Here is a 17373-nt window from a genome sequence, read left to right on the forward strand (position 1 = left end):
CAACAGCAGCTAATGACTATGGAAGGCATCAGATGTGGAGGAGAATAGATACCAGCTCTGTTCTTCATAGGTTGACAGGGCTGTTGAGGGAGCTAGGCCAGTAGTCTCAAACAGCATGGCAATGGTCTCACCCAGGCTGGGCAGACAGCACAGTGGAAATAAGGGAAAGACATGCCCAAATGTATTTAAAGGCCCAGAGAAGTCCTGTGTGAGGCAGCAATAGTCCTAGTTAATCTATAGGTACTAACCACCAGGCATCCTGGCCAGGAATGGTGGTATTAGCTGTCTGTGATCTCTAAATCCTGGAATTCATCTTTTCTCTTACTGGTCAGTAGAGGAATAGGCTATGAATCATTGGCCCATGCAAGCAACCTTAGACATGTAGGATACCCTGGGAAACACTTGGAGGAAATCCCTACTCTTTTGGATACTGGAAGCTGAAGGTTCAAGCATTCCTGCCAAAGGATCTGTGGACCTGTACACAGCTTCCTTGATCACTACAGCAGAAGCAACAAGAAAGACGAGAGACTGAAGACCAAAGTTTTTCCCACATATGCTACCGGCCAGGATTACAATGTGCCAGAGGGCGAGAGAATACACCCAGTAAGGAGGCTGGCCTATTCCCTGGAGATTCTGCACACTAGCCAGCGAGGGGCTCTTTCGCATCAACTGTGATGAAAAAAAGGATGGGAACACATTCTTCAGTTGTAAATTGTTCTTCTCCAAGAGAGGTATTGTTTGTTGTTTCTAGGCTAGGTCTCACCTAGCCCAGGTTTGCTTTAAACTCCCTACCTAGCTGCAGATGATCATGAACTCCTGATCCACCTGCTTCTACATCCCAAGTGCTAGTGTGCACCACCACACCAGCCAAGAGCTATGCTCACAGAAAAAGAATAGACTGTGATGTCTACAATTTCGTAAGAAAGATCAGCTGAGATCACTGTGTACCCGTAAGTACAAACATAAAACCAAGAAACACAGCTCCAAAGGGAAACTATAGCCAACACCGCTCCTTAGCAACCACTGGGTGGCACTGTGTACCACAGACAACTTGGTTGCTAGCCCACAAATTTTGGGGAATAACATGAAATTTGCAGGGCATTGGTGGCTTATGCCTTTAATTCCAGCACTTGGGAGGCAGAGGCAGGCGGATCTCTGTGAGTTTGAAGCCAGCCTGGTCTACAAAGAGGGTTCCAGAAAGCAATACAGAGAAACCCTGTCCCAGAAAAAAAAAGAAAGAAAAGAAAGAAAAAAGAAACTTGGGTATGAATGTCCAAAGTACATACAGGAGAATATTATTTCCCCTAAAAAGGAAATTCTGACACGTTATAGCATTGATTAACCTTAATGACTTTATGCTAAATGAACTAAAGAACAAGAGCACTTCAAATAATCAAGCTCATAGAAGTTGCTGATGGTCAGGGACTAGGAGGGAGACTAAAGGGATGTTATCTCACGGGTAGAGTGTCACAGAAGATGAAACATCTCTGAAGATGGATGTTTCTGGGCACAGTCCCTCCAGTTACAACAAGGTGGGAAAGAGCAAGAGTTTTTAGATTTGATTTCCCCTGCTTTGGCCTGCAAGTCCAAATGCTACTTTCCTAGCATTGGTCAGAATGCACCAACTTGACTGAAAAACTTGGTGTGCAGTACTGGATCTGATGTCCATTTTGTTCCGTGCTTTTACTGTACAAACAGTAAATGAGGGCACTTGTTTGTGAACTTGCCCTTCCTGGACTCTAATCTTCACAGGCAGAGACTGCCTATTACAATCTATTATGTCAGCTCAGTGCCTTGAACAGGGGCTGGCACATGATGGATGCTCAGAATTTGAGCCATGAGTAAACAGTGGCAGGAGGAAAAAAGAAAAAGAACCAAAAAGGCAGGTGAAGGTGGAACCTGGCAAGATCAGTTTAGGAAGAGTGGCACTATCTGAAAAACGAAGCCTGGAAGGCCAAAAATTTAGCCCACCAAATTGCACGGCTAAGCCCAATTCTATGATACAAACCCAGTGGGGGTAGTCGATGTGCAATATACTGGGGACAAGAGGCTTCTAGCAGCAATAGAAGAAAAGGGAAACTGGACTCCAGGGGCAACAACTGTGTTTGGGGAAAATAATCTGATCCCACAGCTTCCTGGAATAAAGTAAGCACAAGGGAAAAGATTTGACTTCTCTTTGGCTTTTTAATTTTCATTAATTTTTGTTAATGTATTTAGTATGTGTGTATGCATGTCCATTTGTGTGAATGTCACTGTGTAGTGATCAGAGAACAATGTGTAGGAGATGATTCTTTTTACATGCAGATCCAGGGGACTAACATCAAATTGTTAGGCTTAGTAGCAGGTACCTTTGCCTGCTAAGCCATTTTGCTGGCCCTTCTCTGAAGAGTTTGGAGCTAAGGCAACTACTCCTTAGGACTAACTGCTATTCCTGAGTTAGCATGGAAAGAGTCTGCTCTGCTTTTCCCTTGTAGAAAAATACGAAGGAAAAACCCCACAGAATCACTACTTGTTTAGAGAACCATTGGTTTTACTGGCTTCAGTTTAGAGAGAAAGTTGGTTCACCTAGAATCTAGACGATCTGTAAGGGTATTTTTTGGTTATGAGTAGGATGACTATCCATCCAGGTTTGTATCTGTTGTTCTTCGTTAACTTATTAATAACTTGTTTATTAGTTCACTCTGCAAACTACTGGGGTTTGGACAATAAATTTGAAGGTCAATAAATTTGAACTTATAAATAACATTTATAACGGTCTGTGGAGGTCCTAGGAAGAGACAGAGGAACAAACATTTCCATTGGGTGAACACGCCTAGCTGTGCTGTGCTGGGTACCAGCAGAAGGCTTTAGGACTCTTCAGAGGAGAGTGCTTTGCTGGGAGCAGGCCCAGGTGTTCCAGGCGTTTCCTGCCGGCAAGTCCTGAAGGCAGAAAGAGGGTGGCCGCCGCCGGTAAGGGTGGAGGAACACCTCTTCTAGCCATCTGTTGTGGTTAGGAGTTTAGGAAGTCACTTAGTCCACCTAGCCACAGAGCTCAATGGCACAGGCCTGTTAGCCCAACTACTTGAGAAGCTGAGGGAGGAGGATCAGAAGTCCAAAGCCAGCCTGGTAAACTTAATCAGACCCTGTTTCCAAAATTAATACGTAAAAGTACACTAGTTCAAGGTCCTAGGTTTAATCCCTAGGTGGGGGAGAGGGGGAGAATTAGGCCACCAGTTTCCCAGCCTGTAACCCTGAGATAACAGTGTTTACCTCCAGAGACTGGCTCCTTACTTTAACAATGGCTGCTATTATTCCATTATATAGATGGAGCCAGCAAAGGGCAAACTGCTGATCAAGGCACATGCTAGTTCTAACCAGCTGGAACAGTCACCATACACTACCTGACTTGGAGAGAGAACTTGCCCAAGGTCACACAACTACTGATCGGCTGGAGGAAGACAATCCCCTGGAAGGGTTTGGGACTTACTTGAGCCTGACCGCCAGTCCTGTTCTTTCACTGTTTCACAGAAACCCACCCATAGGAAAGAGTCGAACACAACAAAGGGAGGGGAGGGCTTGCAAAAGTCATCGAATCTCAGAGACTCGAACTGGAATCCGGGGATTAAAAAAAAAAAAAAAAAGACAGGGGATAGTGAGTGGCCTCCTCCTCAAGAAAGCAAAACAGATCACCTTTTACACTCGCTCCCTCGGCGGGGAGGAAGCAGCAAGCCCGGGGGCTGGCTGAGAGCTTACGTAAGGCCACTCGCGGCGGCGCCCCGGTGTCCCCAGGGTGTGCGCAGCGCGGGGGAGCGGAGTGAGGGCGGGCCTTCCCCACCACACGCGCTTCCCAGCCTCACTGGACTCGGGGACCACCGGCCCCAGAACCTCAGCGTCGGGGCTGGGCGCGGCGTCCTCCCACGGCCCCCAGCTTCCCGGGGGAGGAGCAGCGCATCGCGCAAGCATCCGGGATCGGCGGAGGGGGCGGGAGGAAGGGCAAGAGGAGGAAGCGGGATTTAAACGAAAGGCGGTGACGCCACACAAAAGATTCCTATAGGCTCCGGGGAGGTTACGGCCGAGGTGGCGGCGGCGGCGAGCCGGGGGCGAGGCGGACGCGAGGAGGCGAGAGCCGCAGCCGCGTGCGGGCAGGCTGGTGTCCCCTGGCCTGCGGTCTCCGCCCTTCCTTTCAGTTGCTCGGAGGTCGCTCGGAAGTTGCTGGTTGACAAACATGGCAGGAGTCGGGGCCCGGGTCGGCCGCCGCGGAGCCGCGAGCACCTTCTGAGCCGACTACCCCGGGGCGTCGGATGCGCGGGGCCAGTGGGTTCTGCGGGGAAACGGGGATGGAGTCGCCACGACAGCCGGCCGCCGGGCGCGGACCATTCAGGCGGGGACGGCGTGCCGCCGCGGCGCCGGGCCGCGCACTCTGAACCGCCAGGCGGGAAGGCGCGGCCGCCCTGCGCCCTGCGTTGCAGCCTCCCGCCCGACTGACTCCGCGCGGCCGCCACAGAGCCAGCCACGCCCTCGGCCCTGCGGCCGCCCAGCGCCCAAAGAGCCGGAGCAAGAGATGCGGCCGCTCGCCCCCGGTCGTCCGGTCCGGCCGCTGTCGCCGGCCGGTGCCTCCTGGCGGGGTCGCCGCGCCTGAAGCCCACGTGCGCCGCCGAGTCCGGTCGCCGCAGCGCAGCGGCTGACAGCAAAGCCTACCGGGGCCGCCGCCCGCGCTCCTCCAGGAGCAGAGGATTTTGATTTCAAAGGAAGGAAGGAAGGAAGGACAACTCCCAGCCTCCCCGTCCCGCCCTCTCCGCTCCGGCGGCCCGGCCGGCCATGCCCAGGAAGGCGGCGACAGCCCGGCAGCGGGGACTTTTCTGGTAGGCTCGTGGCGAGGGGCGCGGACTGGTAGTCTGCCGTGCCCCGGCTCACGGTTCCAGCGAGCGTGCAGCACAGCACCCCGAAGAGCTTGTCGCGGGCTTGGGCCCGCCCCAAGACGCCCGGCCCCCCGGCCGCCGCCACCCCGATCCCTGTGCCCGCCGCGGTGGGTGGCATGATGGTGCGCGGAAGGCAGCGCGGCCCTGGCCAGCTGAGTCGCGGCGGCGGTGGTAGTGGGCTCCCCAGCGGCATGCCAGTGCCCCCTGGGCGCGATGGCTAGCGGCAGCGCCGGGAAACCCACTGGTGAGGCGGCTTCTCCGGCTCCTGGGAGCGCCGTCGGCGGGGCCAGCTCACAGCCGCGGAAGAGGCTAGTGTCTATCTGTGATCACTGCAAGGGCAAGATGCAGCTGGTGGCCGACCTGCTGCTGCTGTCTAGCGAGGCGCGCCCGGTGCTCTTCGAAGGCCCCGCCTCCCCGGGCGCTGGTGCCGAGTCCTTCGAGCAGTGCCGGGACACCATCATCGCGCGCACCAAGGGCCTGTCCATCCTCACCCACGACGTGCAGAGCCAGCTCAACATGGGCCGCTTCGGAGAGGCAGGGGACAGTCTCGTGGAACTGGGCGACTTGGTGGTATCGCTGACCGAGTGCTCTGCACATGCGGCCTACCTGGCGGCCGTGGCCACGCCGGGTGCTCAACCTGCACAGCCTGGCCTTGTGGACCGCTACCGTGTGACACGCTGCCGCCACGAGGTGGAGCAGGGTTGTGCTGTGCTTCGAGCCACCCCTCTGGCTGACATGACCCCGCAGCTGCTGCTGGAGGTGTCGCAGGGCCTGTCTCGAAACCTCAAGTTCCTGACGGACGCGTGCGCCCTAGCCAGTGACAAGTCACGGGACCGCTTCTCGCGCGAGCAGTTCAAGCTGGGCGTCAAGTGCATGAGCACCAGTGCATCTGCACTGCTGGCATGCGTGCGCGAGGTGAAGGCGGCACCCAGCGAGCTGGCCCGCAGCCGCTGCGCACTCTTCAGTGGGCCCTTGGTACAGGCCGTGAGCGCCCTGGTGGGCTTTGCCACCGAGCCTCAATTCCTGGGTCGTGCAGCAGCCGTGAGCGCTGAAGGCAAGGCGGTGCAGACCGCCATCCTGGGAGGCGCCATGAGCGTGGTGTCCGCCTGTGTGCTCTTGACCCAGTGCCTCAGGGATCTGGCGCAGCACCCCGATGGGGGCGCCAAGATGTCGGACCACAGGGAGAGGCTGAGGAACTCGGCCTGCGCCGTGTCTGAAGGCTGCACCCTGCTATCTCAGGCTTTAAGGGAAAGGTCTTCACCCAGGACTTTACCGCCAGTGAATTCCAATTCTGTGAATTAGCACCCCACCCCACACACCCCCATACCCATTTTCCACCCTAGGCTAAAGGAAGACACTTATTCCTCCCCTCTCCATTTATACCAAAGAAATCATAGGTGACTCCCCCTCCCCCATATTAAATGCTCAAGAGGATTTTTCCAGAAGGCAGGGCCATGCACACAACTTACATGTACACAGTGGGCCCAGGTGTCTACCAGCCCACTGTAGAGACTCAGATGCAGAAGATGGGTGGGAAGTCTGTGGGCTGCAGGATTACCCCTACACACTCCAACCCTTCAACTCTATTAATTGGGCAGGAAAGACGTCATGAGTTCATTTCTTATTTTTAATTAAAAGAAAGGTTACCTCAGTTTTCACTCCTTAGACATGGATGTAGCTACCTTTTTGTATGTTGTTATTTTTGTTGAATTAGAGTATACATGGTGTGATAAGAGTATGACTTTGCCATGTGATTTGCAAGTGGGGGGAAAGCTACTGTGAGCGTGTGTTTTATTTTTTAATTTACACTATAGAGTGATTTTTCCCCCCAATGTCAAGTTTTTACCCTGCATGTACTGGAGTATTTATTTCATCTATTAAATTGTTATGTTTCTCAGATGGCTTTTTTTGCAGTTCTATATTTTCACTAACTCTGCATGCTGCCTGTCATCTGTGGGAAGGGGCTGCCAGGGAAAGGTTTACTTCAGTTGTCAAGTGAATCCCCGGTGCCCACCCTTTTTCACTTTTCTTCAAGAATTACTCTTCTGAGCAGCCTAGCACCACAGAAAGACAAATGTGTGTGATCTATTTTTAAAAGCAGGCAACATGGGATTGGATTATGCAGTGCTTGGGGGTGGGCTGTTAGTGGGGGTTTTGTCTTCCTTCTAGTTTTTCTGGAGAGTGATTTTGCTGTCTTTGTCACTGCTCATCTCACTATCATCGTGAGCCACGGTTCAGACTGACTGAAGTCTGATTTGTGCTCTGCCTGTCGTTTTCAGGTTAAAGTACTTCCTAATACTGTGTGGGCTGCAGCCTCCTTGCCAGCTCACAGGATTACTGCATGGGACTCAAGAGCACTGTGCATCAACTTAGTGTATTTAGCATCTAGTGACAAGGCTAAGCCTCACTCAGAAATCTCCATGACTTTAGGGACTCCTAGGCTTTTTGATAGATGAGAATGTCTCCTCAAGAGTGTGGGAACTTTCTAGAGCATAATTGCTGGCAGAGGGCTTGTTTCTGTGACCTTGATTCAAATGGTTGATTGTGTTGATTGAAATCATGTCATGGTAGTTTGTCTTTTGGGTAGACATAAAGGGATTGGGGATGGGGGTTGTAAGGGAGTGTGTAGTTTGTTGAAGACACTGTTGAGTAGTTCTTATTAAAAGAATGACAAACCTATTTACAGTCTTGAAGCCTGGAAGAGCCACACAGGCAAAAGGACTCCTACAGTCTTTAAATGTATCGTTTATGTTTTTCTTGGGATTTATTGTGCTTAAACCTTGGTGGTGCCCACAAATCTGAAAAGTTTTCACTATAAAATATCAGCATGAAGAGAGTCATACTGACTGCTTGAATGGCTGTATTTATTGCAAGAATATGAAATTTCACTTGTAAAATTATCTCTCTCCCACTCTTAGAAAAATGTTAAAATACAATGGTCAGGGGAAAGCTGGCCATGGTGGCTCACATCTGTAATTCCACCATTTATGAAGCTGAAGCAGGAGCATTGCTGTGAGTTTGAAGCCAGCCTGAGCTGCTTCAAACAAAAAATAGTCATTAGGAAAATGATCAAAGGAGCAGTCATTTTCTCTGTGAGGTCCTGGAAGAGTTAAACTATAAAGTAAAATAAAGTGACCTTGAGCGTTATTCATTCCCCTGCTCTTTTGTAAAGTTTGGTCTAGATTAGTTTCAGGGAGATTGAGGAGGAAACCCTAAGTGTGTGAGGAAATTATTCGTATTTATTGGATTTACACAAATAATGATAAAAATCTAAGTTTTGTATGGTTCCTTCAGTTGTAGATCACAGAGTAAACTCAAAGGAAATAAGAACCAGAAACCTATAGATGTGGTAATTAAGAAAAAAGAATTGCCATCTTATTCTTGGACTCACTCCCTAAAGAAGTTTAAAAATCATGCAAGCCAAAAGGAAACAGACTTGCCCTATCTCCTTGCATGACATTAACTAGCTCATCTCCGAATCCAACTTGGAGCTGCTCTTTCTCCCAGACAAGTGACAAGTGCAATCAATGCTTGTGTGTGTTTAAAGGTTTGGGCATTTGATGTTAGAAATCTGTCTGAAGAAAAGTGACATTGAGCTTTTTTCTCTTCTGTTTTTGAGGCTCGGGGTTTGTCCAACAGCAGGTGTCTTGAAATAACTGTCTTTTCAGCAGCTTCTGAGAGGCAGTGTGACGACCACACAGTACCGTGTGTGTTTGTGAATGTGTGTGTGTATGTGTGTGTGTGCAGTGCTTCATTGGGCGAGGTACTTGGACACAGGTCTTGGAGATTGTAACTTTCTTCCAATGTACTAGCTGCCAAACTTCTCTTTTAAATAGCCCCTGAGTTTGTGTGTGTGTGTGTGTGTGTGTGTGTGTGTGTGTGTGTGTGTGTGTGTGTGTGTTTAAGAAATACATCAACCTATTTCATAATAGGATGTAATGAGGTCAGCAGAATTATTGGTTCCAGGAATAAAATCAGAATGGCCTCCTTTCACTTTTCTTTCTTCTTTTTTAATACGTAAACTACATCTCACTACTGTTAACTTCCATTGCATCCCTGGGTCCTTCTGATGTCCCAGATCAAGGTTTGCATGTGAGGCTAAAGCTGTCTGTCCTTTCTGATGGGAGATGTCAAGAACCTTCTCAGGAATGCTAAGGAGAAAAAGGAAAAAACAAAAACAGCTAAGTTCTCCAAACAAAAGCCATTATCTATGACAGTCAGCCAAGGAAATGGGACAAAACGGGCTTTCAAGCATTACCAAGAAAAAAAAAATCACAACAAGCCTTTCTTTAGCTGTTTAAAGTTTTGCCTTTCTTACTCATTCTGAGTTCTTGGTAAGAGTGTAACGCGCGCGCACGTGTGTGTGTGTGTGTGTGTGTGTGTGTGTGTGTGTGTGTGTGTGTGTGGTCTTTCTGTCTCCCAGCCCCTGTGATCTTTATAATTTTGGAAACATCAGTTAACGACTGAGTGGTGGTTCTTTTACACTTTCCTTTTTAAACTGGTGTAGGGATCTGAGCTATTTGGCAGTTTGAGACAGCTGATCTTAACAGGAACACCTGTTTTTCTGAATGAAAGTGTGGGGTGAACAGGCATAGTAGCAGGGGTTTGACAGAGGAGAGTTACCACCCAAATGTGCAAAGACAGTGAGAGGGCTTGGGGAAGAAATCCACACACTTAACAACATTTACCTGGTGCTGCTGCCTGGCTTGACCTTTGGCTACTACAGTAACTGAAGAGTGCTTAAGGAGACCTGGGCCTTAAGGGTAGAAATAGACCCTTGTGCCCCAGGCAGATTCTCTCAGGGTTTACTCCTTTATTTACTTTGCATATGTATGACTAATTGGTCAGTTTTGTTTAAGCAAAGTTTCTGTGAGTAATTGCTTCCCCCACTGTGATAAAAGGCTCAAAAAATGTGGTTGTCTATATACAACCAGGAAAATGCTGTTAGCATGGACATCTGTGATTGGGGTCAATTTAATAAGGCTGTGAACCCTTCAAGGTCAGAAGCTGTAATGCCTGGCATATATGTATTTTGGTTTTGGTTTTCAAATGAAACTAATAAAATGCCTACAACTAGTTTATATATATGCAAGTGGTGAAATAGTTCCTGGAAGTGAAGTTACAATGGTCATTCACAGAGCAAGAAGACACTGGAAGCCAACTAGGGTACAGCTGTAAGTGACACATGGTCTAGAGTCTGTCACACGGGCTGTGTGATCCAGAGACCCACAGCATCTTCACTATCCTGGAAGCTACTTTGGGTTTGTTCAATAGAATCTGGTCTGTGTTGTGTCAGGCTCTCCGGGTAGACTGATGCATGCCTGAGTTGGAGACTCCCTGTCCTATGGAGTAAGTAGGTTTCTTTTTTGTTTGTTTTTTGTTTTTTTGTTTTTTGAGACAGGGTTTCTTTGTGTAGCTTTGGAGCCTATCTAGCATTCACTCTGGAGACCAGGCCAGCCTTGAACTCACAGAGATCCTCCTGCCTCTGCCTCCCAAGTGCTAGGATTAAAGGCGTGCGCCACCAACATCCAGCGCAAATAGGTTTCTTTTTATTCCTTTTCCATTTTTAATTCCAGAATACACCACTTGTGTATCAGGAGGCAGGATCATTTCTGTGAGCTCCTCCTTAGCTCTGGTGTCCTTTTCTCTTGGATATTGTGAGATTCAACCTAGGTCTTTGTGTGTGGTGGGCAAATGTTCTGCCACTGTGCTATGTCCTAAGGCCCTAAGAACTTCTCTTTAGCTAGATCTTTGAGGATATATGTGTTGTGTTTGTTTCATGTGTATGATGTGTGTGGGGATGCAAGTGTGTGTGTGCCACATCTTACATGTAGATCAGAGGACAACTTTGAGAATTAGATCACCAGGTTTGTGTAGCAAGGGATTTTAGCCTCAGAGCCATTTCGTGTGTGTGTGTGTGTGTGTGTGTGTGTGTGTGTGTGTGTGTGTGTGTGTGTGTGTGTAAAGTAGAGTCCTTTTCCCTCTGTTCACTCTTTGGAAATAAACTGAAACAATACAACAGTAAAGTAGCAAAATGGCTTTATGTTGTTAACATATTGACCACCCAAGAAAGAGCACTTCACTTCTGAGGTTTTTGTTTTTGTTTTGTTTTGTTTTTTAATGTGTATGAGTGTTTGCCTGTATGTATGTGCACTGTGTGCATGCCTAGTGCCTGAGGAGTCAAAAGAGTCAGATGGCCTGGCACTGGACTTACGGATGCTTGTGAGTCACCATGTGGATGCTGGGAACCAAACCTGGATCCCCCATGAAAACAACAAGTGTCCTTAACTGCTGAACCTTCTCTCTAGCTCTGGCTACTTAGTTTATAACATATTTTGTACTCACAAGCAAGTTATATATACTTTAGGAAATTTGTACTGCATTATGTGATACAGTCAGGAGATAGAGGCTCTTTAAGGGTGATCAGCCTTGAGAGCTAGAGTTGCTGTTTAAAAGAATCTCATTACTCATGGGACAGTGGCAGATATGGGGACTGGGACCAGACACTGCCACTCACATCACCCATTACTCAGAGGGTACACAGGATCTCAGCCATACCCTGGCCCCAGCCCTGCCTGCTCTTTGGCATTTATTCACATGGCCCTGATCACATTAGCCTCAGGACAGTTCTATGGTAGGATGAGGTAGCCATGACTGAGTCCTGGCTTTATTCTGAACTGTGGGAAGTGGAGTGTTTGTTATACTTATTTGAGCCTCTTTAGTTTACAGACCACTTTCACTCATCCTATGTCATTGGGTCCTTAAAACAGTCTTGGGAGGAGGTAGGTATTACTCACTGTGTCTGTCTTCCAAACATTTGTGCCTCTGTTTTCCCGTTGTAGAAACTAAAGCAAATATTTACAGTGAACTCAAGCGGAAGGCCTCATGATGAGCTCCATCAGAGTAGCCCCGTCTACTTCATGGAGTCACGTCACTGAATGTTAGGTTCACAACAGTTTCCCTTGACACTGTCTTAACTTCCAGTGCTTTGACACAGCAAGTGCATTGATGCCTTGTTCTCATCCTCTGAGAAGTGTTCTGTGTAGCATCAGACCTCCAATCCGGATTCTCTACAACACTTAAGTCTTAAAATATTTAAACTGGGTGGTGGTGACGCATACCTTTAATCCCAGCATTTGGGAGGCAGAGACAAGTGGATCTCTGTGAGTTCGAGGCCAGCCTAGTCTACAAAGTGAGTCCAGGACAGCCAGGACTGCAGAGAGAAACCCTGTCTCAAAAAACAAAAACAATTTTTTTGAAATCACCACTGGGACATTTTGGGCTTCAGGAAAGACTGAGGTGTTAAGTATGAATTTTTATCATAATTTAAAAATGAATCCGGTTGCTATTTTTTTTTCATTTAAAATTCAAAATCTTTATTTTTTTATTTAAATTAGAAATAAGCTTCCTTCACATGTCAATCCCAGCTCCCTCTCCCTCCTCTCCTCCCCAGTCCTCCACCAGCTCCCCAACCCCCCACATCATCCCCACTCTGCTCCCCAGGGAGGGTGAGGCCCTCCATGGGGGAATCTCCAAAGTCTGTCATATCATCTGGCAGGGCCTAGGCCCTCCCCATGTGTCCAGGCTGGGAGAGCATCCCTCCATGTGGATGGGCTCCCAAAGTCCATTCCTATGCCAGGGATAAATACTGATCTACTACTGGTTGCTGATTTTAAACTATGACTAAAGTTGGATTGATAAGATTTAATTTTTATATGTGTATGTGTTTGTGTGTGTGTGTGTGTGTGTGTGTGTGTGTGTGTGTGTATGTGTGTATGTATGCCACAGGGTATGTGAAAGTCAGAAGACAGCCTTTGGGAATCACTTTTTTCCTTCCCCCTTTACATGGGATCTGGTTATTGAACTCAGGTCCTCAGGCTTGCTCATCTTTATCTGCTGAGCCACCTCATTGACCTTATTTTAAATGTGTAGCATCCATGTATCAAGATTCTGCTAAAGAAAGGACAGGAAGCTTTGATAATCCGTTTTAGAGGAAGAAACATACACGTGGGGTGCATGCAACTTAAAGGGTGTCGCCTCTCTAAACGACTGAAGTATTATCCAAGCACAAATCACTTCAGGATTTATTCAAAATAACCCAAGTTGTTATCAGTTAATTCATTCATTTTGCTGGGGCAGGGTGATCTCAGGGCCTTGTGAATGCTAGGCAAACACTCTATCACTGAGCTACACCCCCAGCCTGCCTAAATTTCAGATGGTATTTGAGCAAATACTGATCAAGCAAAAATGTCAATCATCAATTATCCTGGCTCTGCTATCGGACAGCTTTCAGGAGGTCTGGATTGGTGGCAAACCTGGAGAAGCTGGAGAGCCACTGGAGGAAACCCAGGGTAGCCTTTACTGACACACACCCTTTCCTTTTCACTTTTTCTTTCTAGGTGGCCATCAGATTCCTGTTGTAAAATCAACTGGCAAAGAGCCAGATGTGGGGGCAAATACCTGTAACCCTGGTGCTTGGGAGGTAGTGACAGGAGGGCCAGCAGTTCAAGGCTATCCTGGGCCACATGAAACCCTATGTATAAAAAGAAAAAAAAAATGCCCCAAACGAAAAATTCACAAGTAAATAGGATTGACTGGCAAGCTACATCAGCATCTTTCTTTGGGTAGAATTTTGGTGTACAGATTTTTCTAAAAGGCTCCCTGGCAGCTAAGTTCCTTCTCATTCCATATTAAACACAAGTAGGACTAATTTTCAAAACAGGTTGTTAAAGCTGTGTGTGGTGGTGTATGACTGTTAACCTAGCACTTGGGAGGCTCAAGCAGGGGGATCAGAAGTTCAAAGCCAGCTACAGTACAGTGTGGCCTAGATCAAACTCTGCCCCCACCCCACCCTACCCCCCCAAAAATAAAACAATAGGCAAAAATATCCCACAAGGGCTGAAGAGATGGCTCAAACAGTTCAAAGCATTGCCTGCTATTCCAGAGGACCTGGATTCAGTTCCCAGCTTCTAAGGGCACCAGACAGATATATATATATATGACATAAAATAAAATAATAATAGCAACAACAATCCCACAAAGTATAGTTAAAATGGTCTGTTGGACCAACTAGAATTGTTCTCTATCACAACTTCTACCTTACTAATTAAACATTTTTATATTTGCCTGTGTGTGTGTGTACACAAACTCCATGCAGAGGACATAACCGGAGCCTACTGGCAGTTGTGAAGATACCAGTACTGGAGTTTTCAGGCTTCTAAGTAAAGACTTGTGAAGCTGACTGTGCAGTGAGGGCCCTGAGATAATCAGTGGGTGCCGGGAAGACAAAGATGAGATGATGATCATGTAATACAGCTGATAGAGAGATGATGCAGATCATAGGAGACCAATTTAAGCTCCTCAACCCTTCCTCAGGATCTTCCTCTAGCCCTTGGCTATCTCCAGCCCTCATAATCCCTAGTTTGGGTCAATTTGGCTATGCTCTGCCAAATTGGGACCTGCCAAAGATGGGAAGGTGCTGGTCAGAACCAATTTCTGTACTCTCTCTGTGCCACGTGACCACTTTCAATCGAAAATTCCATGATTTGTTTTCCGTCCAACTGAAGGGTTGTTTTCTAGAGAGGCCTTAGGTACCTTAAAGAACAAGGTTCATTCCAAGGCCTGGGGAATCATTTCTTTTGCGCTCTAATTTCCAGGTTGTGTTGATGTGTGGTGTAAGGCTCTGTCTAGACTGGGTCTTCTCTGCACAGTGCAGAAGAACCTCATCTCCCCTCGACGCTAGGCTAGTCTTAGAATGGGAGCTCGTGTGGCGCTGGTAAGACACACTGACTTACAGATTGCTCCTGAGTCTGGCTGCCTTTTTAGATCACAAAGAGCTGGATCAGGGTAATAGAGGCAGGCTGGGAGGATGGGGGCTTGCATGGAATGGAAGCCTTTTAAGGAGATTGGCATGTCTCTTTCGTCTCGGGCATCCCTTGGTGCCATCTGGATGCTAGAAGCTGCTTAACAAGAGGGGAGTAGCAGTTGGCACTGTTCCACCTTTACAGCACTCAGCTCTCACAGCCACTTTGAGGGACAGAGAGTTGTTTCAGATGAAGATGCTCAATTGAAACTGCTTGCCCAGGTCACAAGCTGCTAGGCAGGAACAGAAAAGTGTGAACCATGGACTATCTCTGACAGAGAAAAGCATTTGGGGTTACTTGGCTACATGAAAGGGTGAATTTTTAACATGGAGTCTGTCTGGTCTTCTAGATAAAATGCTCTGACCTGGTTATTTCTTCACTTTGCAGATGTTAATTCCCTAGTTGTTTTTGTTTGTTTGTTTGTTTGTTTTTGTTTTTTGTTTTTATTTTTCCCTGAGTCTCACACATTTTGTTGGAACTCCTCCTGGGCCACTGCAGAGCACAGGCTAGAGCTCCTGGTGATCGACTCAGGAGAAACAGGTACAGGGAAAAATGGGACATCTGTTGTAACATCCTATGGGTTTAGAGGGTGCTGGAGCAAAAGTGACTTCTGGCTTGTTCAGGAACCTGTGTGTCTCTAAGATGCAATGTTTTTGTTGTTCACCCACTCCATAGTACTCCCCAAAGTCCTCCCACCCGACTTGAGGACAAAAGCTGCACTCCCAGTTCTTGTTGTCTCTAAGTCGCTGTACAAACTAAGCTGTCTCTCCCTGGCCATTCAGCCCATATCCTTTTCCCCCCGTCATTCCTCAACTCTGGTAGCAAGCTTGTCTGTGGGCTCTGTAGTAGCCTGGACTTACTACAACACTAGTATTTCCCAAGTTGTTGTAACTGTGTTTACTCACCTATGTTCCCAGTACGATCATCGGGTAGTAGCAACATCTTTTTTTGTTGTTATTTTGTTTGTTTTTCAAACCCAGGTGTTTTTTTTTTTTGGTTTTTGGTTTCATTTTATTTTACTTTATTTTTATTTATTTATTTTTTCACCACAGGGTTTCTCTGCATAGTCCTGGAACTCGCTCTTTAGACCAGGCTGGCTTTGAATTCACAAAGATCCTCTTGCCTCTGTCTCCTGAGTACTGGGATTAAAGGCTTGACTATCAGGTGGTAGCATAATCTTTACATTACAGATGTAGCATTTGAGTGTATTATCAATCTTTCAAAGAAGAAAATGTTTTATTAACTTCTTCCAGTTCCCTTTAGTCAGGTGTCTTTTGAACTTTTATGTAATGTCCTTTGTGTGGTCAACCCAAAGCCTCCTGCTCTGCACTTTTGTTGTCTCTCTCCCAGATATGAGGTTTCCTTGATATAGCCGAATTAGGCCCACTGTCATCCTCACCTCTCTTATCCATCATTTGTAGATCAAGGCTTTTGTATGGTAAATCTTGACCCTACATGGTAACTTCCATCATCAACATTTTTATCCATCCATTATCAGTAGTAGCATGCCTCTGAATGGGCATCACAGAGAACACAGCTAAGCTGTTACCAAGCTGATATAGTTCAGCTGGAAGAGTCATTGCTTAGCCTGGCGATATACACCTATACTGGGAAGGAGGATTAAGAGTTCAAGGTCATTCTTGGGTACATAGTAAATTGGAAGCCTGCCTGGGCTACACTAGACCCTGTCTCAAAAAATAAAGTCTTTAAAAAATTAGTATTACTATTTTATTGTTTTGTGTGTGTGTTTTCCCTGCGTGTATTTCTGTGTATCACCTGATACACAGACTCCTGTCTATGGAGGTCAGAGGAGGGAGTTGGATCCCACAGAAATGGTTGGGAGCCACAATGTAGGCACAGGGAACCTAGAGAGGAGAAGCCAGCGCTCTTAATTGCTGAGACATCTCTCCAGCCCCGAGAAAAATAAAATCTTGTAAGCTCCCCCAGGAATTTGAGTGAATTCCAAGGAGAGATGAGATGATTTTGTGTACGTAGAATGATCTCTCTCTCTCTCTCTCTCTCTCTCTCTCTCTCTCTCTCTCTCTCTCTCTCTCTGGCTGGTATAGGGATAGCTCTTCTGGTGCTCTGGGCTGTGAGCTTTAGGCCTAGGTGCCCACCTGTTGATTTTTCTAGCTCTTCTCCCTCAACCATTTGCCACCCTGGGAAGCTGGTCTTTCCCACACATCCACTGAGAACCAGGCTCCCCAGGGAGCCCTTGAAGCTGGCGTGAGAACTGAGTTCTGGCTTCTGGTCCTGTGATTGTTATAATACAAAAATTACTCATGACTTTCCATAATCAGGTTCAGGTTGTGATAACGTATTTAAATCTGTTTCTGGAGTGAGAAGTGTGCAATAACACACACACACACACACACACACACAGCCTTCCAGACCTAGACATCTTTAAATGGAGAAAGAGACAGACTTGGTTCCAATTACAGCCCCAGAGACATCAGTTCAGAATAGATGGCCTCTGTAGCATGGGATTGATAGAGGCTGAACCCTGGCACTTACCCTGGCCCAGAATACATTATGTAGATGTCTTGAGCCCTTACCAGGTTTTGACCTGGGAGGAGTGACAAACTCAGCAAGTTGGTTTTGAGTATGTAAGT

General features: G+C 47.3%; 1 protein-coding gene across 1 annotated transcript; it reads left to right on the forward strand.

Annotated features, from left to right (window-relative positions):
• The first annotated feature begins 3810 nt into the window (after positions 1 to 3810).
• Tlnrd1 (talin rod domain containing 1) lies at positions 3811 to 8045 on the forward strand. The gene has a single exon (XM_027407562.2). It carries the CDS (start codon positions 5112 to 5114, stop codon positions 6198 to 6200), a length of 1089 nt encoding a protein of 362 aa, XP_027263363.1. The 5' UTR covers positions 3811 to 5111; the 3' UTR covers positions 6201 to 8045.
• The last annotated feature ends 9328 nt before the right edge of the window (positions 8046 to 17373 follow it).

The sequence above is a fragment of the Cricetulus griseus genome, chromosome 3 (genome assembly GCF_003668045.3).
Source record: "Cricetulus griseus strain 17A/GY chromosome 3, alternate assembly CriGri-PICRH-1.0, whole genome shotgun sequence".
NCBI classification, from domain to species: domain Eukaryota; kingdom Metazoa; phylum Chordata; class Mammalia; order Rodentia; family Cricetidae; genus Cricetulus; species Cricetulus griseus.

Excerpts from the sequence above, each read along its gene's own strand:
- Tlnrd1 (XM_027407562.2), top strand. The coding sequence starts at position 5,112 with ATGGCTAGCGGCAGCGCCGGGAAACCCACTGGTGAGGCGGCTTCTCCG.